Source organism: Lissotriton vulgaris, chromosome 2_1, assembly GCF_964263255.1.
Source record: "Lissotriton vulgaris chromosome 2_1, aLisVul1.2, whole genome shotgun sequence".
NCBI classification, from domain to species: domain Eukaryota; kingdom Metazoa; phylum Chordata; class Amphibia; order Caudata; family Salamandridae; genus Lissotriton; species Lissotriton vulgaris.
Genome location: NC_141687.1, coordinates 846,382,416 through 846,407,334, shown reverse-complemented (window position 1 = coordinate 846,407,334; position 24,919 = coordinate 846,382,416). Strand labels below are relative to the sequence as shown.

Below are 24,919 nucleotides of genomic sequence, written 5' to 3'. Positions count from 1 at the left end.
CCTGGGTGGCGTCACACGAATCTTGTGGGGCCGAGAAGGGGCGAGGTCTTACCTGTGGGGGGCAGGGCGAGGAGAAGCAGCAGTGTCAGTTCGGAGAAGCGTGGGCTCCTGTCACCCTCGCCATGGTGCGGGCTTTCCTGTCCCGATACTGCCCTGTGCATCCTGGACCTCTGGAGCTCTGCCCTGTCAGCCCTGGTGCATTAGTGTCCGCTCTGCCCGTCTTAGTGCTCTGCCCGGTTAGGCCAGGTGCACTATCGCCAGCTCTGCCCGGTCACTCCCGGTATATTAGTGCCCGCTCTGACCGCACTGTCCTTGTGCATTAGTGTCCACTCTGCCCGTCTTAATGCCCTGCCCGGCCAGTCCTGGTGCATTAAGGCACGCTCTGTCCGGTAGGTCGTGGTGCATTAATGCCCACTCAGTCCGATATGTCCTGGTTCATTAGTGCCCGGTAAGTCCTGGTGCATTAGCGCCAGCTCTGCCCGGTAAGTCCTGGTGCATTAGTGCCCGCTTGGTTCGTCACCATGGACCCTTACAAAGGTTGGAAGGGGCTGGTCGGTAAAGGGCAGTATTGTAAATGCCGATGTTTTATGCATGGTGTCAGACCCCATGAAAAGCCCCTTCCCCCACAGAGAGCATGGTCTGGTCTGTTGTGCATCTTCAGACCCCATGTGAAGCCCCCGCCCCCCACCTGAGAGCATGACGCACTGCTTTCGTTTCTCTAAATTGTAGACTGAGTATCTCCGCGGAATAGACACCCGCTATTAGAAGAAAAAAAAACATTTGACTATGGACACAAATACGAACGTAAAAGGTGGTACATTTATACCCTAAAATTCAGTTGTTTTCTACCCGTGAAAACGGCAAATACATATACCGCTGGAACACATGCTTACCATTGAATAGTCATCCTAGGGAAAACAGGAAGCCATTGTTCACCTGCCATTGGCAAAGCAAGTGCTGCCACTTTGATCGACGCCAATACAAAAACGGCCATTATACAAGCCCAATAACCCTCCGCCCCTTGTAGAATAGGTTAACCTCATATGTGGGTCAATCAGAGATGGCAGCTACGGCGCATACTCGTACGTTCAGGCGATGTTCTCCTTTATGTACATTGAACCGCCCCCCACCCCAAGGACCGACTAGAGTTGAACCTTCACAGGGTGAGTCCTTCAACCTGGGGCGGGCGTCAAACAGACCAACTTTAGACACTGGGGTGACAATTCTGATTCTATGAGAAAACGCTGTTTTCACCTACTTAAGCCATATGAGTACCGCATGTCTGCGGGAGGGAAGCCCCACTAAATCTGTGCCTCCATCACCCTGCCTCTGACTGCGGCGCATGGCACGGACAGGAACCGGACGGATCCACCTGCCTCACTTCCTCTCCCAGTGACCGCGAGGCGGGGGTCCGGGCTGTTTACCACATTCACAGAGATAGACATCTTGTGGGGAAGGGGTGCAACTCGCCGTCCGCACGGAGAACCCAGGGAGCACAGACAACGAGCCCAGAGAGCAGAAACACAGCGTCCAGGCAGCACAGACACCACTGAGGACCGGCAACGTATCCATAGTAATGCCATTCGATAAACGGACCCCTCGCTCCAACCAAGGCAGACTATGCTTAAGCTGACCATAGATAAGATGAAAACGCTGCATTTTTCTATAGCCCACATATCAGGGTCCTCCGTCCGTCTGCCATGAGGGAAAGCACGCCATGCTTGTTGTTGAGGAAGACGAGTACACGTGTACTGGCGGGGTGTGTGTGTGTGTTTTTTTGGTGCATGTGTATTTTGGCGCAGTTACTGCATGGGACAGGAGATGTGCACAGCGTGTGACTGTACGTGGTGAGCGCACGCGTTCACATTTCCATGCCGGCCTGAAGCCTGCGCGTGCTCATCTCCTGTCTCCCTTGAGAGCCAAGTCAGCGACAATAGGTCTCGCTGGCGACAGCGCTTCAGGCTGAGTCACCAGGTGCGAGACCTAAAAAAGGAAGGCGACATGCACAATAATAAAGAAGATTAAGGGTGTACTTCGGGGCATTTCTTGTCTTGTCGCCATATGCATCAACACATTTTCCCATACACACAGAATGGGCAAAACCCTTTGATGCATCTGGCCCATGATCTCTAATTTGTGTGTTTTGTTCATTTGAATTTGCTATACTCGCTCAGATAACTGGATGTTTGACTATTTGTCTGGTTTTAAGGTGGATTGCTGTCTCTAATTACTAAATGAGTGAATATCCCTAAATATTGATGGTTAACTTTCCAATTACTTAATGTGTGCCTGTAAATCTTATCTCATTGAAAATGTGGGTTTTGGGGGCTAAGTGCAAGTTAGAGTGGGTGAATGGCTTTATAATACCAGACAACATAGTAAAGTTTCCCTCTTCTTTCTTACAGGGTCTATAATAAAATATGGGTGGAAGTGCAGGAGGCCCTGGGGCAACTGCTCCAGCAGGAAGCCTCAGACAAGCCCACAAAGCCTCAAAAGGACCGCCTGGTGATATTCCAGATGCTGGCCACCTTCTACATCAAGTATGTTCAGATCTTTCGCAACCTGGAGACTGCCTACGACCAAATGGCACACCCGCAGAAGCGACGAGTGATCCGCCTAGTGCTGGATGGCGTGATGGGGCGCATCCTTGAGTTGAAGAATGAGATGGTGGAGCTGGAGATGTCTGAGTTCCATTACTTTGATGACATCTTGCAGGATTTCAAGATGAGCCCAGTGAGTAACCTTCCAATCTACAAAATACTAAATCTCAGAAGAAGGGGCAAAGAGTCTGTGTAATACCTCTAGTGCCTGAGTGCCCCAGCATAAAACTGAAGAATCCTAGGGGGTGATGAGTAATATCCTGGAGGCTTGAGTTTTGTGAACATCCTTTTATGTTACAGCACTCATAAGAAAGCACATAGGCAAAAATGACATGGTTTGAGCCCGATGAGAGGCCTTGCATGGTACTGTGGATCATCTAGTTGTCACTGTGTAATACTAACAGGCCCTGAGGCCAATGAGAGTAATAACAGTCAGTGCAATGTCCAATTTTATTGATCCTAGTGGCCTCCTTGATATGTTATTGTTAATGTGAGGTTAGACATAGATTGCAGTGCCTTGATCACACAAGTTAATGCTGTCAACAATGACAGTCCTATGTTAATGGTCAAAATGGTTGGTAGAAAATACCTTTCTCTGATTTTATAACTTACTATGTCTATTTAATATGTGGCCTTCATGTGCTGACAACAAGAACCACAATATAGATGGCGGCTCCAGGTACATTGCATGCAATTTCATGATTGTCTTACTCCCAACAGAAGTGGAAGAAATAACATTAACCCCAAATCCTAGAGTAGCAGGGCTATTAGTCAGGAAATTAATTCTTAATTCCAGATCATGCAGCTCTACATCTTCCCATAGACCAGGGTTCTCCAAAGTTGGTCCTGGAGGGCCTGGTCCATGCTAGATTTTTAAGATAACTATATGTAACTAAATAGGGATATGCTAAAATTCTGCATGGATCTGGTCCTCCAGGGCAGACTTTGGAGAACCCTGCCATTGACCATACCTTCAAACCACAAACCATATTAGCCTCTAGAACACATTTCTTTAATACGAAACCTCCTCCACTAAGCCACACATCCTATGACACAGTAACATTTCTGGACTACACTCACGGTAGACTATATCCATATCTTCTCCACAGAAAACTATTTCTTCTACTTTACACAGTTTTCAACTATATCTCACATTATACTTCCCGCTAAAGCATGTAGAGCTACGTACAGATCGCACCTCTACATAGCTGTACATGTTTGCATGATATTGTCACCTTCCTGGCCCTTATCCCACTTTCTGGACCTTTTCTGCCCTAAATAGCACCCCCAACTAAACTAGTTAGAGTGCTTAATTTGTGCTAGTGGTTCTCAGTGGGAGTTGGCACCAGAAGCTCATTTTAGGGACTGATACCTATTTTTAACCATCAGATTTTAAATGAGAGCAAGGTAGAAACGGGAGAAAGAATTAGCACAGTAAAGGTAGGAAAACAGAAACAAAGGGAGAAAGAAGGAACTGTAAAAGTGAGATAAAGAGAAAAGAAGCAGAGGATGGTGGAAGAAAGGGGCATGAGGTGCAATTAAGAATGGGTGAATTTGATAATCTGTAACTCCATTATTCAGCAGGGCCAGTGGCATGCTTCACAGAAAAACCTTGGCCGTGCACTTTTTGTACAAATTAAGGGATGATTAGGCCACACCTCTTCCATTAGACCACACCACCTGCAATAGACCACACCTTATCCACTAGGTTCCCCCTTTTGTCTTGCAGATTACATGCGGTCCATGAGTCCATACATTTGACTAGATCACACTGCACCAATTAGACTTTCCTCTTGACTAGGCCACAGTGTCTTCACTGGATGCTGTTTACTTACCTAGACCACACTTCTTATTAGACTATAGCTCCTCTGTGAAAATAGCATCTCTCAATAAGATCACACCTGACACAGAATCACACATTTTGAAATTGAGCCTACTTCTTCAGTCAGATCACATTATCCCGTCTATTGACAGCTCCTTTTCCAGTAGACCTACAACTTTCTTCACTGGAGCACAGACTACAGGGTTAATGCTGCACTGCATATCCCACCCACACTTGAATGTACTGACCAACCCTGCTAGATGTCACAACTTCCACTAGACCACAGCTTCTGTGCTAGACAGCACATTGCCTACTACAGCATATATCTTGCATAGCCCTGATTCGCTAACCCACACTATTTACTCTAGAAAGCACCTCCTCAAAATGCTTCTGCCAAACTTTCTGTGTTAGCTTGCTCTAGAGAGATCTTTTGAACCACTCACCCGCTCTCTTCCCTTACTCGTTCAACAGACGACACATCTTTGCCTAGATCATGTATCATCCAATATACCACCTATCCTTCCCCAAAGAGTCCCTTCTCACTACATCATAACTCTCTCTAGATAACATGTAGCCTACTACCCTAACTTCTCCTACTGAATCACACCTGTGAGCACTGAACTTCCCCACTTCCTGCGCTATACTTGCAAGATTACTCATAAAAAGCATTATTTAGCATTTATCTGTCATACTTTTCTCCCTCCCCCACCCTCTTCTAGCAAAACCTGGAGATTCCCATCCCCAAGTACTTTGTGAAGGAGAAGATGAAAGTACTGAAGGATCGAGAGAAAATACTTGCCCAGATATTAGCCGATGCCGGGATGCAAGTCACAGAGACGGTGAGTGTGCGTAGACACAAGCGTGCTTATCAATCAATGATCTGTTGAGCAGCAAAGGCAAGCCTTGTGATGAATTTAAAAATATTGTTTTTAAGGCATAATAATTCAGCATTTTCAGCGATGTCATTAAACCAGCTATAGCCATTGTGGCATAAGAGTTACACTGAATGGCTTAATACATAGAATAAATAGTTGTATATAAGAGCAGTACAAACGAAAACGACCAGCTACTTGCAACCGAGAAAAGTCTGCTAAGACCCAGGAATATGATACATTGGGGGATGTTTCAGAGCATACATATGGCATCCATTTTGGGACTATTGGGCAAGTAAATATTTGTACTTTAAATATATAATGAGCTACACATAACCGGTAGGACAAATCCCAACATTGCTGGACAGATGCGGCAACCCTAAGAGGTGAAGTTGTGGAATGGTCAGAGCTCAGGACTTACGAGCGGGAAACCAGGTTCTAGTCGGTTCACCATCCGGTAATTTTGGGAAAACCACTTAATCTCCCCGTGCCTCCAAACATTGATGTGTCCGTCTGTAATGCGACTGGTGCTCATGTAAAGCGCTCCAATACCTTCGGGTCGAGTTCCCGCCATATCAAACTGCAAAATAAAATCTCTCGTTTAGGTCTCCTTCCTACATTACTGTCTTAGCTGATTCTTCTACAAACTTTTTTTCACCTTGGTTACGGGAGTGCAATAAATCCTAGGCTTAGGAAAAATAGAATCTTAAGAACTACGTTGAATTATACACCCCTTCAGGCCATCTCCTTGATAAGAAGTTTAGCTGGAGTTGGCAAAACATTAATTTTCTATTGTCTTTTCTCTGCGTGACAGTCTCTGGACATGGGCTGTGCTTTTTGGCATGGGTCCTCCGTGTTAATCTTCGTGCTGCCAGATAAGATATGCCCTGGTTCCTCTCTCACTGCCACCCGAGTTCTCCCTATGTCTGTGTCTCCATCCTTATCTTTTCTGGCTTTCGTGCTGCCGTTTTCTGGTATCTTCCTATATTTCACTGCTCTCGACCTTGGCCTGTACATACACATGGGACAACCAGGGCATCAGTTCATGGGGCCGATGGGAGTTTTCCTTCGGGCTCTCCAAGATTATTGTACATGAACGTAAGACACTCAACCGGAGTGCTGGGATAGTGTCGTGTGCAAACACCACTCAGAGAAACACTAGTTGCACACGGTAACTGGCCGTTTTTTTGCACCCAGTTATAATTTTCGCACAATACAAATGAGAATAGTTTGCACCACAACTTTTTCCAGGTAGGACTGGGGACGTTTCTTGATTCTGTTTTCTGTCCTGCACTGGCACAGAAATGTCTGTGTATTTCTTCGCCCCATTTTTAGAGCACACATAAATCCTAAAAATATCCAAGTTAGTGCATGTGTTGGAGGCAGCAGAACTTGGACTAGAGTGACCACCTGGCAAGAAGGGAAATTCTGGATTATGATCGTAAAAAGTCAGGACAAATAAACAAAATTCATGACAAAAGGTCATTTTTACGGACACATCGGAGTATGTTGCACAATTATAAAATTGCTGACAAAAGCCATTGCTAAAAAGGGTTTATTATGTGTGGTTTACATTACACATTGGAGTACGGGACAAAAATCCACACATATCTGGACGTATTTCAAGATGAAGAAACTAGCAAGCTTATACACTCCATGTAGAAATTGACAGCCGAGGTAAGGGTCCGTTTTCACAATTGGGGGCCGGTCTTTCAGGCTGTTGGCGCCACAGCTTTGGAACACTCTGCCCGTGACACTGCGGAGTACCTCCAATCTGCTGGCTTTCAGGAAGGGCCTTAAAACCTGGCTTTTTGCTCTTTAGATACGCTCTTTTCTTTTGATCTCTGGTTCTTTTTATTTGCTTTGTTATGCTTTCTACTACAGGTTTACAATAAAGCGTCGGGACACTCTTTGGAGTAGCCGTGCGCTATAAAAGATTTTTATAACATTTTATAACATAACAATTCTACCCAGTACCATGGATGATGGTGCCGGAAGCAGGGCTGTGTTGCAGAATGTAGACTTTGAGTTCACAGCAGCAGCACTACTAAAGAGTCTGAAACAGGGAGAGATGTGGTGGTGGGAAAGGAGCAGAGAACGATATTTATAGAGATGGCGAGACAGAAGATGGAAGAATGAAAGTGTACAGAGAGAGAAGAGGAAAGCAAGCGGGGGTCTGCCAGCTGAGAAAGAGAAAGATCGGACGATGGTGAAAAGAGAGTAGAGGATTACAGAAGAAGATGGTCAGAGAAAGGTGCGAAAAACAGAAACAGGAAGATTCTGAGGGCGGCAGAGAGGGGATTGAAAAGAGAAAAAAGGTAGAGGTGAATATGGGGTCAATATGGGGGCATATGGGGGAACAGAGATAAAGCATTTGGGGAGTGCGAGAGACAGAGACGAATGGTAAGGTAGGAGAGTGTACGAGGTTGAATAGGGGGTGAATGAAGAGATTGTGTGAAGGTTCACTGTGTAACTTGCATGTCAAAACTTTCAATCTCATTTCCGGTGCACCATTTCTTTGAAAACATGGTGCTCTTCTGCTCTTTCCCTTTTACGCAATGCAGCACAGCACCTGCACTTACTGCGCAGTGCTGTGTGAAATGTTAGGAAATATGCTCCTCAAGGACATGGCACAGGTGTCCAGACATAACTTGTGGTGGACCTTGTACAGTGCTCTGCTGTCATTGGCTATGGTCGCGCCACAGAAATAACATATACATACATACAGACAGACCGGAAATCACTGCTTGTTCAGAGAACTCTATTTTTCAAAGAATGAAGGACAAATCCATTCAAAGCTCCAGCACGGACCATTGTTTGGCAGTGAAGTAGTGTGGCTCACTGGTTAGAGGCGGCAGACCCGAGAGCAGAGGACGGCCCGGGACCAGGGTTCGATTCCCGGCGCGGCAGGTTTCTGGACCAGGGTCAGTGGACTCGATAATTCTCTCGCCTCGGTGCCCACTCTGATCAGCGTTCACACTCGGCAACTCTGGGCATTAGCTTGCCTCATCTTCACTAACGGCCCCACCAGACCGCCGGGGATGCCTGGTCTCACCCTGGAGATACCCATTAAGGGACCATCTCTCAGGGAAGCCAGGAAGGGTTTCGCAGCGGTCGAAGCGCCTTGGGACCCTATGGGTAAGTAGTGCGCTATATAAATGCCTATACATTTACATTACAGTCTTGCATAACAAACTTTTGGGGTTTGTGCACACCAGTCATAATACATGTTATGTGAGGCATTGCTAAATATCCTCTTCATTCTCCATTAACTGGACATGTTGAAATACAAACTTTAAAGAAACAGAGATTACAATAAAATGAAATCCCTCTGTTCTACGGCTAAGTTTTACTACCAGTCTATTCACCAATCAGCTCCTGAAGTGCTTTTGCCTCAGAGCCTGGGGCACTGGACAGGCTGCAGGAATGAGCCTAGAGTTGGGCGAGCCAACAAATTACCAGGGTCAGCCGAGCTGAATCAAGTGTCTGGTTTGGCTCTTGGAGCCTGTGAATGAGCCAAACCCTGAAAATGTTTAACATGTGAATCATATAACAGACATCACGTAAAATATGGTAAAGTCTCTTCATAATTCAAAAAAAGTGTGTTTCTTTAACGCCTTAACCGCGGCGGAAATTCCGCCACGGTGCGGGGCGTTCCATTGAGTGGGCGGGGCCGCGTCGGCCAATCGATGTGCGCAGCTCTACGGAGGTAGTTCTCGCGACAGCCATTTACCAACGGGCGCAGGGAAAAAGTTAACATGTGAAAGCATTCACATTAAAACGTCGTATTATAGCACTGCACTGAGAAGTCTTTTATAAAAGTGAACTTAGATTTCTGCCCCACCTCGTCTTGACGACAGTCCAATTAGTAAACTAAGAGGCAAAATAGTTGCCATGTGAAGAGAAAACAATACTGGAAGGTGCACCCAATGATGAAGGTCCAAAGGATACAGTTTTAACAAATGTTTATTTTGCTTTCTTTACTCCATATTCTGTAGCCCACCGTTGTTTTTTTATTTGAAATACAGTCGTCATGTGAACCCTAAATGTGGCCCAGATTGTTATAGAAAGAGCAACATTATAGTCTATTAAATCAAACAATACTTTTTTTTTGTACAACTGGCTTTCTGACCTCACATATTTGAAGGTAAATTCATAGGTGAAAGTGAAGAAAAATCAAGATCGGTAAAATAAAATATTTGCCTGAGATTGCACAATTTGGTTAAGGGGGAAGCTGCCATCAAACCAGGTTTTGTGGTTTCACTTTGTACAAATCAGTCGCTAAATTATTTGTCTCTCCTTACCGTAGTTTTTTTTTTTGCATGAGGGTAGAGCGAGGTTGGCAGGCAGAAACCATATGAAAGCTCTACTCATTATGGACTCAAGGTGCCAATGTGACCTCGAGCTGAGCCAGACTAAAGGCTTGAGGGAGGCTCGAGCTTTCAGCAGCTCTCCCACCTCAGCTACGCCCCTGACAGGACAAGCCTTAGTGCTGGTGGTAGCCGGTGTGACTATCTTTGTTGGCACCCCCGCTATCCCCGAACCGCACCCCAAAGACCTTGTTCTCCATGGATTCCCTCACTACCAGCATCCAATGCCCAAACAGACCCTCTCTCATGTGCATTTAATTTCCTAATGTAGAGTAGGGTGCCAGAGTGAGTTACATCACACACGTATTTAACAGAGGCAATGAATCATAGTAGTATGTAAGTCAATGTATAGGAAATGTTACGTAAGCCAATGATAGCTTCAAGGTGTAGGAGTCACATGCCAAGCATACTGGTAGGCATTATATGTTAAGAGTGCCGAGTCTAGAGACATACAAACTCTGGATTAAGCATGAGCGAATTTTGCGGATCTCGCGTTCGCGAATTTTGCGGATTTGCGGATTCGCAATCCGCAAAATCCGCGAATTCCCGCGAATTTGCGGTTTTTTTTTTTTTTGTGTTCGCCCGTGTTTCTGCCAGTTCGCGAGGGTTTTGTACACTTTCGCAAATTGCGAACTTACCTGTCGGGTCGCAAGTTTCGCGAACTTGTTGTTTCTACGTGTCCAGCCTGTTTGGGACACTCTTCTTCATCACTGCCACTCTCTGTCACCACTGCCACTCTCTGACTACTCATGCCACCCTCTGGCCCACCCATGCCACCCTCTGTTTCATCACCACACCCTCTGGTTGTCCAGTGTACATTATTTTCGGCAAAGCAAAGCACACCTTCCCTGCCTCAAGTGACCTGAATTAATTTGGGGCTGATTCATGTGTCACAGAATATTTTTTTAGCTGGCACCTGCTTCCTTAGTGCGCCCTGATTAGTGATCTTTTGCACTTGCTAAGTGCTTTCATTGTTGCAAAATTAGTTACAACACCTGCCCTGCCCCAACTGACAATAATGAATTAGGGGCTGATTAATGGATTTTAACTTCCAGCCTGGCTCCTGCTTGTCTCCCTTAGCTGTAATTCAGGACCTTTGTGGCATATGTGTAACTATTCTGAGGTTCAGAGCAGGGTCACATAATAGTTTCAACTGGCAACTGAACTCTGGAGGGGCCCCTCAGGAAGCACTCCAGGAAATGGCTACTAATGATGAGCCTGAACTTTTGAACCTGGTAAGTAGTTACTTTCAGTTTTGCTAAGATCGTATTTCTGCAATTTTGCACTTATTCGCGGGGCGCGAACTCACGCGAACAGTGCGAGCAGTGCGAGCAAAATCCGCTGCTCGCGGATTTGCGGATTTTGCGGGAAATTCGCAAATCTCGCGGATTGCGGATTTCCCGAAAATCCGCAAAATCCGCGAGCGGAACGGATTTTCCGCCCACGCCTACTCTGGATTTGAAATGTAACATAGTGGTTGGGGAGTCTTTGCTAATAAATAGTGATCATTATCCAAAGGAACACTACTTAGCGACCTTAAAATAATGAAAGATTGGGAAAAAAACATTAAAGTATAAACCCATGCATTACTTTTTGCATGCAGCTATTTGATGACAGTTTGTAGATAGCTGTGATGTGTTAGGATTATAGCTTATGAACTGCAATTAACAAAAGGAACTCTGTGAAAACAACAGTAACACGCTAAACTATCTACATAAGAAAACAATTTTTTGATCTCCATGTTAAACGTTGTTCTGTGGAGTCACATTATCCCGCTGCGCTACTTTATGGTGAGTCAAAACTGGACTACACAGAACTTGGATCTTGCAAAGCGATACAGTAGTCACCCGAGTTCTACTCCTATTTTTAGGTCTCACCTGGTGTTAGCAGCTCGCATGCGCTGCACTTGCGTTGCGAGAGCTTCTCGGAATCAATACGATTCCAGAATCTCGCTTTCTGCTCCGCCTGTGTTTTGCATTGGTGCACGTCATTTTGCGTCACCAATTATGCAAAACCGGGTGTCACGATTGTCCAGGAGGCTTTTTAGTCCCTCCTGGTTACCACCCTGTCCACTTTTGGCCCAGCCCACCGGGATTGGATCTTTTACTTGCAGCGGGGGACAGTGCCTCTTAATTAGCCGCTAAGCAGTTTTTTCTTTTCTTTGTGGGCCAATCTCACTGCAGGCACAACGTGTTTTTTTAGTAACGGAGCATTGTGCTTTAATGCGCTTTAAATTTTAAATGCAGTACGGGGCTGTACAATGCACTTTAAATTTTAAATGCAATATTGGGCTGTACAGAGGCCTCATTGCTGTGCCTGCCCTACATGAACGGATATTTCTTTGTTGTGTAGTGTGCAGTACTGAGCTATACAGAGCCCTCATTGCTGTGCTTGCGCTACATGAACGGATATAGTAGGCTCTTGCTCTACAAAGTCTGCTGGCTGTTTGTTTAGCAAATTCATAGAGCGCAAACTGAACTGAAGAGTAGTAGAGACCTTTACAAGACACCCAGTTACATTACAAAAGAGCACATTTACACAGGAACACGTTGCCTTTTAGAAGGCATGGGAGATTAACTAATTTGCCCAGAATCACACATTGATAAGCCAACGCCGTGACTGGAACAACACCAGCTTCCGCACGCAATCATCATGCGTGATTAGTAAATTAATCGCACGGGAACATCATGCGTGATTATTCAATTAACCTCCCCATGGTCCCCCTGTTTACTAAAAACGGGGTGCTAAGGAACATTCACATGCGCTATAAGAAGGGACTACCCCGTTAAATCTGTTTTGTGTTCTACCAACTCACCGTTTTTGTTTCTAATATTTGTGCTCTTTCTGCTCTCCCATGTGTCCCCTTCCAGATCCTCCTCTCCTTCTGCATTCTGCCACCACCCTCCTACCCAATAGTCGTCCACCACCACCATGTTTACCATCATCACCACGTCCACCACCACCACGTCCACCACCATCACCACCACCATGTCCACTACCACCACCATCTCCACCATGTCCACCACGTCCACCACCACCACCACCACCACATCCACCACCACCACGTCCACCACCAGCACCATGTCCACCACCACGTCCACCACCACCAAGTCCACCACCACCATGTCCACCACTACCACCACGTCCACCTCCACCTCGTCCACCACCACATCCACCAGCACCATGTCCACCACCACCACATCCACCACCACCACATCCACCACCACCACGTCCATAACCACCACCTCGATCACCACCACCACCACGTCCACCAAAACCATGTACACCACCACCATGTACACCACCACCATGTCCACCACCACCAAGTACACCATCACCACCTCCATGTCCACCACCACCACAACCACCACCACATCCACCACCACGTCCACCACCACGCCCACCACCACGTCCACCAACACCAAGTCCACCACCACCACATCCATCACCACCACATACACCACCACCACATCCACCACCACCACCACATCCACCACACCACCATGTCCACCACCACCACCATGTCCACTACCACCATGTCACCACCAACATCCCCACCACATCCAACACCACATCCACCACCACCACTACATCCACTACATCCATCACCACCATGTCCACCACCAACAGATTCACCAGTACCACGTCCACCACCGCCATCACCATGTCCACCACCATGTCCACCACCAAGTACACCACCATTATGTCCACCACCACCATGTCCACCACCATAATGTCCACCACCACCATGTCCACCACCACCATATCCACCACCACGTCCACCATGTCCACCACCTCCACCACCACCTCCACATCCACCACTACCATGTCCACCACAACCATGTCCACCACCACCGCGTCCACCACCACCACCATGTCCACCAGCACCACCAAAATGTCCACCACGTCCACCACCACCACGTCCACCACCACCACGTGTCGGGTTTGCCCCACAAGACTCACCTTTGCTTGTGGCGCGATTCCGCAGAGACGACAAGAGCACCCGTCCCTGCACCCACCTAACCCTCGTGGACGACAACACCCAGCAGGGATGAGATGGACGCCGGGATGGGAGCCAGGGTGTAGGGTTAAGGATGGCGTGGAGCTGGTGGGGCGTTCCGGAGACACTGGAAACCAGAATAAGAAAGATCAGAAAGGGATGCAGACCCGAAAGGAACCACCCCCACGTACACACACAGGACCAGGTACCCCTTGAGGACTTACCAAGGCTTCCGAAACGAAGAGTTCCCGATGAATGCAGCTTCGGTTGTGAATAGCGAGGAAGGTGCTCCTGCGCGTTATCGCCAAGTACAAACTAAAGAAAGCGCTCCTGCGCATTCACCCAAGCTAAAACAAAAAGGAAAGCGCTCCTGCGCGGGTAGCTGGAAACGGGAAACAACCACCCAGCTTGTGGTATCCGTGGAAAGGTGAAAGGATCTGTAGGCGGAGTTATTCCCTGATAGCGCTCCGGCGCGATGGGAAATCAAAGTAAAACCCCAAAACACAATCTTAGATCCAATTAGTACCCTTAGGGCGCTCCTGCGCACCAAGGGTCATGAAAACAAAATACAAAGGCAGCTAACGTGACTGGAAGTCAAAGCACTCCTGCCCGGCTCTTCTCCGGGCATGCAGGTCTCAGGAAACGTGAGCATCAGCTAGAATCCGGAATCCGAAGCACTCAGCCGGCGGGAAACGCGCCGTTTATGCGTTTTCCCCCGGAAGTGCTTCTGTGCCTGGTTTCCCCAGTGGCTAGACCGGGCACTCGACTTCCACCGGAAGTGAGTATCCCGGCCTCCCGTGTGTGTTGCGGGATGGCCGGCCGCGGCAACGCCGCGAGCCGTGACACCACGTTCACCACCACCGCGTCTTCCACCACCACCACGTTCACCACCACCACCACGTCCACCACCACCACATCCTCCACCACGTCCACCACGTCCACCACCATCACTACGTCCACCACATCCACCACCACCACATCCTTCACCACCACGTCCACCACCACCACCTGTGATGGGTCACTGGAGAGCAGGGGTAATAGGAGTATCAACCCCAGCTGTACATGGGACATTTAAAGATGCATTGGGTGCGAGAAGACAGGAAAAGGGGCTAGAAGTATTACACCAGACCAAAGAAACATTTTGAAGAGGCACAATGTCACAGGGGCTTCTGTAAAAGCACTCGCAGCATCTCGACCTCACAGTGGCATACCTGCACGAGCCACTCACTCAAAACAAGCATTGGCATAGCCAATAGGTCTCACCTTTGGTACCTTAAACGTGTTTAGCCATGCAGCACTTCATTTTGTTGCATCAAGGATATTGTGCTGGACAACTAAACACTTATAAGGTCCCGAAGGTGAGATTTGTTGGCTTGTTATTATTGCCTATAAATTAGTGGCACACAAGGAACTCAGAAGCCTGTGCCTTTAACCCTTTAATTTCAAACACAGTACTCCAGAAGCGTTAGCTGCACATGCCCCTTGACAAAAGCAGAATGCTATGTTCTAGGTCAGAGGAGGAGTAGGCGCACCACCTGCTGTAACATAACGGGCTGTCCCATTGTCATTCTGTTTGTGACAATTAGCCAGCAGACAGAATGACAATGAGCTTATCGCAGTCTGTGTGTAGTGAAAATGCACACCCCAACTTGGTGTACAAAATATCCTTTCTTCACAGGAACAAAGAAATTTGACCACATCTCGCCGGCACTCAAAGATCTGAAATGGCTCCCGATTGACCAACGAGCCAACTTCCGCACAGCCTGCCTAACACATAAAGCCATGCATACAGGCAAACCAGAATACCTGGCCTCAAAACTCAAAAGGGCTGGTCAATCCAGGAACCTCAGAAGCTCCGAAACACTCCTACTCATCCCGCTGAAATCACAGAAACGCAAGACCTCAAATAAATCCTTTGCGGGGAACGCGCCCAGGATCTGGAACTCCATCCCCCCACATATCAGAACGACCGCCTCCTTCCCACTATTCAAAGCGCTACTCAAAGCCCTCTTCCTTGAACGCTCTGGTGCTTAGCGAGAACCCCATCGCCCAACAGCAGAAATCAGATATCCTTTTGCGGAACTCAGAACTAACTAATTCTCTTATTGCGCTCTAGCTGCTGGTGTATGTCTGATTCTTGTTTTCTATGCTTATTGTCTTTGTTGCATTTCTCTATTTGCTGTGAAGCGCTCTGATACCCCCCGGGTCCAGCTAGCGCTATACAAAACTTCAATAAATAAAATAAATAAATTCTGCAGTAGCTGGGAACAGCAAGGCAGCAGCACTTCCTCATCAAAGCTCCTAGTCCAAACCACCCTCCGTAGAACCATGTATTTTCCAACACTCTATATTACCTGACAGATAGCTTACCACACACATGCTATTTCTTGCAAGCAACAACACCACACATCCTTCCTCTTTATACACATCAATATATAACAGTAAATCAATAAAAAATATATTAATATCACAACATAAAGATACAATCTTGATAATAGCATCTTGCTACCATAAGAGGGGTATAATAATAACAACACACACTAGAAAAAATTATACAAAATGCTAAATAGAAGATCTAAGAATTATGGATAATAATAACACATTAAAATGTCGGCTATTTTACTGTAACACAAAATCTTTACGTTTAGCTGGGGTTTTAATAATCCTACCCAATCCTTTCTACACTACCACCATCTTCCCCCAGGAACCTCTTCTCTTTCTTCAGAGGCTTCCAATCTACCTTCATGCACCATTACGACATATTCTTGTCACAACCAATTATCCCCAGAATACCCTTTTTCCTCAGCACACCTTTTCATAATTTCCATCTCCTTGCATTTTGCTATTTGACTCCAGTGCCACTTCCAGTTATCACTCAACCTCGCAGAATCTTTCAAACATCCCACAACTCTCAATGGTTCCGAATGCACACTTTCAGCTTAAGGAAGCTTACCCACCTTCCTGTCCTTCACCCAGTCACCTTCTACCAATCTCGCCACCTTGGTCCCTTTCTCAGCATCAAGAATATATTTGTACACACACTGAGCTTTCAGAATATTTTCAACCACAATTTCCGGTGACCATTCTACTTTTCTCACACTGTCCATCCATCCTAAACTGTCCATCCATCCTAAACTGTCCTTAGTGTATCGTTCTCGACTCCACATTAGGACAAAAGAACTGAATCTCATGAGTGAAGGAGTTAGGCGATCCAACCACAACATCTTCTTTAGTTCAACCTCCCATTTCTGACCATTTTTTACTGGCTATCTGAATGATTCCTTTAATCACTCGATTAAAGCACTCCACTGCGCAATTTCTAGCTGGATGATATACAGAGGTATTAACATGTTTGATTCCATTCTTTTTTAGAAACTCCTCCACCACAGCAGCCTTAATTTGGGGTCCATTATCACTTAAAAGTGTCTTTAGAAAACCCTCACTTAAAAAATCGGTGTCCAAAAATGTCACCACTGTCTCTGCATCTACTTTTCGTACAACGTTCAGTTCTGCCCACTTACCGAAGAAATCTACCAAGAAAAATATATATTTACTCTCCCCATTACAGTATGGATTGGACCCACATAATCCACTGGCAATATTTCCTAAACCATTTTTGGATACTTCATTGAAATCAGAGCTGGTCTCAGTCTATTTCAAGGTAAGTTTCTAGCCACTAGTGCACTGATTGAACTCTCCTTTTCATTTTCACTATATCAAAATGCCCTTTGCCCCCCACATAATAAAATCTGCCTCCACTCCTAGCTCATTCCTGACCTCCCGGAATCCTTTCACCACACCCCAACAACTCTTCCTGTCCACCCAACCTTCCTGGACACATTTCTTCACCTTTCCCAGTACAACACTCTTCTCATAGGCTTCCCTCCACTCTTCCTTCCCAATAGAGTCACAAACCTTCATCATCAGCCTAAGCAAACTAAAATTAATCCCACACACTCCACTGCAGGTAGAGGTATTGGACTTAAACAGTTCACCACTTTTTTTGCAGACCAGATACCTATCTTATCCAATAATTAAAATCCTGCAGCCTCATGGAAAACCTTGCAATTCTTGCTGAGCCTTTGGGAAACCCCCAGTAGTTACCAAGTTAACCAGCAGTTTATTATCCGTCCTCAAATCAAATTCAGTACCCCATACAAATGACCCCAAATACTCCATACACAAGCACGTTTTTCATTTCAATGGCAGAATCCGCTTTTTCAGCAGGGGTTAAACTTTGAGAAACACATTCAGTTCTTCTTGCTCATCCTTCTGTCTTAATACCACACCCAAACCCTTCTTGCTCCAATCTACTGTTATAATTCTACGCAGCATTATGTCAAACACATGAATATGTGCAGCCTTGCAAATAGCCTCCTAATGTTCTGAAATGAGATAGGGTAGTCTTATTACCCCCTGTCCTCTCATTAATTTTAACCCTAACCAATTTGGCAGAAGAATAAAGGATAATGTTCAGCCACCATGAGATAGTTTTATGGATGCTTTATATTATTTTGCCCTCTGTCCTCACTCTCAAACACTATCATTGCGCATCTTGAGAATTATACGTTTAGCAGGAGCATTGCTGTTGAGTGATATTCAACCTGGGGATGTCGGCAGCTGCAAGCAGATAAAATAACCTGGTGAAATACCGAGGAAAATCATCTGCATGCAAGACTGATTCTCAGATGTTATTCCCCAAAACCTACATTCCTAGTTATAGCCTCCCTCAGTAAATTGCTGTGACCCCCACCAATGGTAATTCTAAGTGGGGGAGAGGCCATTTCTGGCATTAAAGCGGGCAACTCAAAATGAGGGCCGAAGGACTGTCTATACAATACAATTCCTCTTCATCACCTCTGTTGCTACACATATTGTCTTATGACTTAAATACATGTTTAAAGTCCAAAAAGGAATGTCATCATGTCTAGATCAGGCCCTACGTTATTTTAAGGAGGATCTCAACTGAATATAAGGCAATCCCTTGAATGCCTCACCTCCCATCTGCCCTCATTCCTCCTCTGTGCCATTCAAACCTGAACCCGCCATGATGTGATGTACTGCACTCCCCAGCACATGACAGCTTAATGTCTTCTCCTGCAAAAGTACCAATTGACTAACTTTGACATACCTCTCTCAGATTCCCTACTGGTGTCTCATACTAAATTGATTGAATGCCTGGATGCTATAATACTGTATACACCCACCTATGACTATGACAGTCACTGAGAAGGGACTGTATACTCAGCCACTGCCACTCAGGGTGGCCTACTTCCTTATATTTGCTCTGATTTACTAGATCTCAACCAATCTTCATTGGCAATTCAATCAACGTTTACTCTGATTTTATCCACACCTTTTCTCCACCACCTTTAGTTTATCTTCTCTGCTCCCACTCTTTATTAGAGGTCTCAACACCCAACTGGAACACAGGCCCGGACTGGCCGTTGTGGGCCCGGGCAACCCCCCGGTGGGCAGCAAGGCTGGGGGCCAGTTGTGGGCCCCTGGGGGCCAATTTTGTTACAGGGCTGAAAAGCGGCTCCGCAAAGAGCTTGGTCACCCCTCTCTTCCAGGGAGGGGGTGTTAAGGGGTGGGGGGGACAGCCGAGCACTTTGCCAGGGCTGGTTTTCTTTCCCAGTCCGGCCCTGCTGGAAGACCCAGTTACAGTTTACTAGCCACCTTAAGGAGTCCCCTCCCCAGCTTTCCTACCCCACTCCAGCTAATCTTGTCCTGTGGCTCTGGTCATTGTTTTATATTGATGTAAAATTTGATGATGTTGTAATAACCTTTAATATGATGTCCACTCAAATGATTCTGGCAAACTGATTTCATTTGTGATCTTTGTATTTCAATAACGATCTGTTAAAAAAAAAAAAAAAATATATATATATATATATATATATATATATATATATATATATATATATATATATATATATATGTTTTGCATTCTTGCAACTTAACAGTTCAACCAGTAAGCACTGTGCGACAGGAAGATGTTGAAAACTCCACGGTTCTTCCTCCATCACAAGTGAAGCTCACACAGGACACCAACTGGTCTGGCCCTTGTCCTGTAAGCCCCAAGAACAATAATGAAGACCTTTCAAAGTCTATGGCAGTTACAGGGATCCGCTGAGTCAGTGGGCCAAATCATTGCACCAAATAGTGCAATGTGTCTATGCAGACAAAATTTGTATGGTATGTCCCTGCGAGAAATCTCCGTTCTTCATTGGCAAGACTGGTGAAGATACCGAGGTTCAGGAAAGTTACGTCGGGTGGTAGATCCTTTGGTGTGGCAGCTGCTAAACTGTGGAACGAACTCCCTGTGGAGCTCAGACAAGTCAGTGACCTCCTTCCCTTTAGAAGTAGATTAAAAACCCGGTTGTTTCCTAAGATTTAGTTGGCTGTCTGCTTCGGGCACATTTTTATGCTGCACTCTGAGTCTGCCCGCGCCAGGATGCCTGTTAGGTGACAGTGCGCTCTACAAATAAAGTAAATAAAGTAAATAAATAAATAAAAATGAAAACAAACATGGACATAAGCACAGTGTTCTGTGACCCTTTCTCACAGCTGGCACCAGGGCACAAGCTTGAACGTATTTGTGAGTCTTTGAAGCTGCCAGTGTTTAATAACACTGTGTGCCCTATAAAACGACATTTCCACATTTTGTCTGGAATAGCCAATAAAGAACCTTCTTCCTTCATTATGGGCTCTCCATGTGTCCCATGAATGGACTTGGGTAAAAGATCACAACAGAGATGCCAAAAGCTTCTCCCAGCAGCCGAGTCAGTGGTTAGACCAGTGCAGACCTTTAACATGTCTTGTTTCGCTTTGTTTAGCAAAGTATCCAACGGGGAAAGGCTTTATGGAATTTCTCAAAGCCACACACGTGCATTTGCAAAAGATAATTAAACACAGGGGGGTAAGGGCAGAACAATACTTGTGCCTCCTTCACAGAGCAGGTGGCAGCTTCCACTGGTGCAGCAGGTGCAGTGTTCTAGGACTATGAGTCCAGGTGCAGGTAACTTTTGCCGGTTGTCTTAGGCCGCCAAACAGACAGCACTTCTATTTCTCTAACCACAGTTGGGTTGGAAAAAAGCTGCAGGCTCCCAGGCAGTGTCAGAGTGGCAGACTAGGCCACTCAGACCAATCCTGGCGCTGCTCTCATAGCATGAGAGCCGAGTCTGGATTGGATGGGGAGACTGTGCCTTCCCAGAGACTGCTAGGATTGAAAGCCAGAGGTGGCCAATGACGTTTGAGGCAGCAGCAGTGAAAGGTATGCTTAAAAATTCATTATTTCCCCCTAAATTTGCAGCCCCCCCCCCTGCCAAACCGCCCCTCCCACTTTTGTGGCAGCCACCACTGCCTTTTGCTGAATATCGACAGCCAGGCATTTTACATTGTTCCAAGATAGTCATGTGTTTACTCAATTTTCTGATGGTGACAGATCTATAAAACTCATCAGATTCTGCCCTTGGTCATTAAATGGTAGCTGCTGGGTGTCTGAAGACAGCCAGGAAAGGTGTAAGAATGTGGTGGAAAGTGATTGGTTAAAAGTGTGCTTGACCCAGCCTGGTGCCTTAATACGTGATGATTCTGAGAGATTGTAACTGATATGACTGCTTGAGCTTGGGCCTTTGTGTATGAGGACATGCACAGCTCCCAGCAGCTTGGAAGAGAGGTGATGTGCAAAAACATTTTCTTCTGGGTGTATCTTAATGGAAGCTTTGTGATTCCTCAAATTCCCTGCTATGAGACAAACACATGGTCTGTACTACCTTTGTCCTTACAATTGGATTCCACTTCGACCACCCTGATTGGTCAGTGGCTTTTTGACCTCATTTTTGCCCTTCAACCTCACCCAGTCTGCCGAGGCGGGAACTGTATTTTTGTTTTAGTGAACTATGTACAAGGATTTTCCCCAATACCTGGGTCTGGGCTTAGCGCTCTGTTTTGCCCATGTGTGATAAGTTAAATAAGGACCTGCCCAGGGGTAATGTGTAGGGCATTTACCTTAAAAAGGACTATGGTGTGCATATTCAACTACATATGAGTATAGGAGAATCTTCCATTGTGTTTCTCATGCATATCGAGTTCTGTTTCTTTCTCCTGACATGTTTTCCCGTAAGGGGAGGCACGTGACAGAATGAACCTCAACTTTAAATCCCTGCTTACAGTGAATACCCCTTTCCTATCTCTGCAAACTCTCTCAAGGACTCATGGGTCCACCCTCTTTGAAGAAGGGATCCTCTTCCCTGTCCTGTTATCAACTATAGGGTACCCCATCTTAGAAGAGAGACTTGACCGGCTGGAATGTCATCTGTGTAATACATCTGGCTTTGCATTCGAAGATTAAACTGTTGACAGTGGAACAGCATTTGGCGATAAAAACTGTCAACATGTCAGTGGCCTAATTTACAGCCGCTGAGCTTCCCTCTTCCCTGTGTCTCCTTGGGATATGGGAAGAGGACATATGGTGGCAATAAAAATTACCATTGTTAAAAAAAATTGCATTAAAAAAGTTACGCTTTTCTTTTAAAGAATGGAAAGAAAAGGTAATGTCAAAGTACATTATGGGTAACCCAGCCCCAGCACTGAAAGGTGAGTCAGTTTAGGGGCATGTGCGTTTAATAAGGCAAAATGTTAGCAATCACAGTGATAGAGATATAGTGACTGGAGTGGGCTAACCTATCGTCCCATGCTGTACGCTGCGGAATGTGAAAGCAAAATATAAATCAAATTTGAACATGTCAGTAAATGAAGAGGGCTGACTCAAAACCCTAGTATACATTCAGGTATGTATTTGTGTTTTACTCAAGATTTGTTTTACATTTACATGAAGCGGAGAGACAACTAACTTTTTCTTGACCAGACCTAAAATGGCTTATCTATTCTTTACAAATCATTTCATTCTTTCAAGAAGAAAAGGCATATATATTTTATTTTAAAAAAAAAACCTCTGGCTCTTGCCCTTTGTATTTCCTAGGTCGCTGCTGCTTTGCTGCCATCTGTTGCCCCAAGGATTTTGGAGTGTAGTGGACACAGATATGTGTCGCGCATCCTCCAACCCCCTGCTGATGTGCCCAAACTTGACCTTTTGGGCACTAGACCACTATTTAACTTAACAATAAAATAGTGGGGAAATCTGGGATGCCTTATCAGAGGTATTTTCTAAAAAAAAAAAAAACTCCTTTAACCACCCTTCAGAAAGCACACTATAAAATTCATGCTGGGTTGGGAATAGAATTTCACAGGCACAACCATTGCTGGCAAAGGACTCTAGAGCTGACTTGAGGTTAATCAGTGGTGCTTGGTTGTTGCTTAGTGCTGGACCATATGAGGTTCTGGCATTGGCCTTTATCCTCGATGCTTAAATGAGGTTCTAGCACTGGCAACTAACTTCGACGGATCAGAAGTCTCCCTCCCCAGCAGCATTAGACCCTTAACGGTGAGTAGTCACGCTCTACAAGACACTTGAATTAGATTGATTGAACCTAACGAAATCCTATAGAATTGCACCAGCTGTTTCTTAGGTCCTAATCCTTCAGGTGCTTCTCGTTTTAGATGATATGGTGGGTTTGGGCATGATGGGAGAACTACAGAAAAAAACCATCATTCAAAATTGCCCTTACTTTGCTGACCAAAGGTGCCCTAGTCAACAGATTCCAGGTACTGCAGGTTATCAAGCACATAGTGTGTTATGTCCTCTGCTGCCTATTCAGATGGTTCATGCTATTATTGTTTTACTCTTCTTCTATGGACCAGAAGCCCAGATGCAGTCAAGACAAACATGATCTACCAAATGTATGTTTGCTTTTAAAACTGGATTGACAAGACTTACACAGTGGCACATGTGGGTAGTTTCTTCTTGGGGAAATAGTTGAAGGACAATGTCAGGCAGGATGCAGGCCATTATGTAGGGTAAAAGATGCATTAAAAAAAGAGTCTCTTCACTGAGGGCTCCTACGTGAAAGTCTCAGTCAACTGGCTGGTCGGCAGATGTGCAAATTCCACTGTCACTTTTTTACTGTTTTGATCATGTGGCGAGCATCGTGGATTCTGGTAGGTCTGGCCTAATCCATAGAAACTGTGCCTCTAAAATGCATTTTGCACTAAGATAATAGCAATAAATACTATAGGGCAAAAATACCAGTAGTCAGCAGCTGTTCGCTCTCTCTTTGTACTTTATTCCTCTGCTCCTGCAGTAGGATTTTGCCCCAAATTACTCTTAATTACTTAAATTCGCGTAATCGCATGATATTGGTAATTTGCATCACAAGAACAATTGCTGAGATTACTCCAATCACACCAGCATAATTAAATGTTTGCGCAGGCCTAATGAAACCCACAATCCCTTGGATCCTAGACAGAATTCAGTAACTGGAACGATGTATAGCAGGAAAGGTTCAAGCAGTTGTAGCATTACATGCTAGAGCAGAGGACGTCATTTAAAATGTGAAAGGTTCAGAGCCATATAGTAGATGGTGACAGGGGATGAATGTGGTTATATGTAGACTTCATCCTCATTTCCAGTTTCTGATCAGCATATCCACATTTGCACACTGACTCTAATTTGTAGGGTCTAACTATAATTTAGCATTCATTTGTAATCTCTGCTGGTGTGAGTACTACACTAACGTTTCCTGTTCCACTTGTACAGTTTTGTTTCACCTCTTCAATAGAGCTTAAGGATTCCCACTGTTGAATATATTCTTCATGGATCCTTTCCACTCAGAATCATCAGAAAACTGTTTTGAAAACCATTAAATAACAGACTGACCCCCTTCTGCTCATTCCGCAGTGTTTCCCATCCAAGACTTTTAGAAATCAGTAGCTCTTTTCTTTCAAGATAAAAAAATTCTTAGCCAGATTGCCTTTAGACCTATGTACCCTTCTCTACTGGACCTCCAGACACTGATAATCCTTAACAGCTGTAATTCCATTTTACTGATCCATTTGCTTGTCTGCAGGAATTACTTAAGCTGAAATTGGGCTCACCATTGCATGCCTGTCCTCCTTATATCAGTAGTCTCTGCCACCCCCCCCCCCCCTCAGTCTTAATTTCCTGCTTCTGCTGGGCCCTGTATTTTCTATATTCTAACAGACCATTAGCATTCCACCTATCCTGAAAAAACTGGCATGGGTCCTACCCTTATGCCAAACTTTAGGTTGTCTCTCTTCCACTGGCCACTTCCAAGTTCATGTAGGGCTTTATTTCAAGGCACTATTTTGACCTCATAATTTCTAACTTCTTA

At 45.5% G+C, this 24,919-nt stretch overlaps 1 protein-coding gene across 1 annotated transcript in view; it reads left to right on the top strand.

Moving 5' to 3' along the window:
- Positions 1-24,919, top strand: part of DRC11 (dynein regulatory complex subunit 11) — a 931,905-nt gene that overhangs the window by 99,060 nt on the left and 807,926 nt on the right. Inside the window, exons 2-3 of the mRNA XM_086956298.1 lie at positions 2,406-2,733; positions 5,142-5,261. Coding sequence (XP_086812424.1) covers positions 2,406-2,733; positions 5,142-5,261 — 448 coding nt within the window. The remainder of the gene's footprint in view (positions 1-2,405; positions 2,734-5,141; positions 5,262-24,919) is intronic.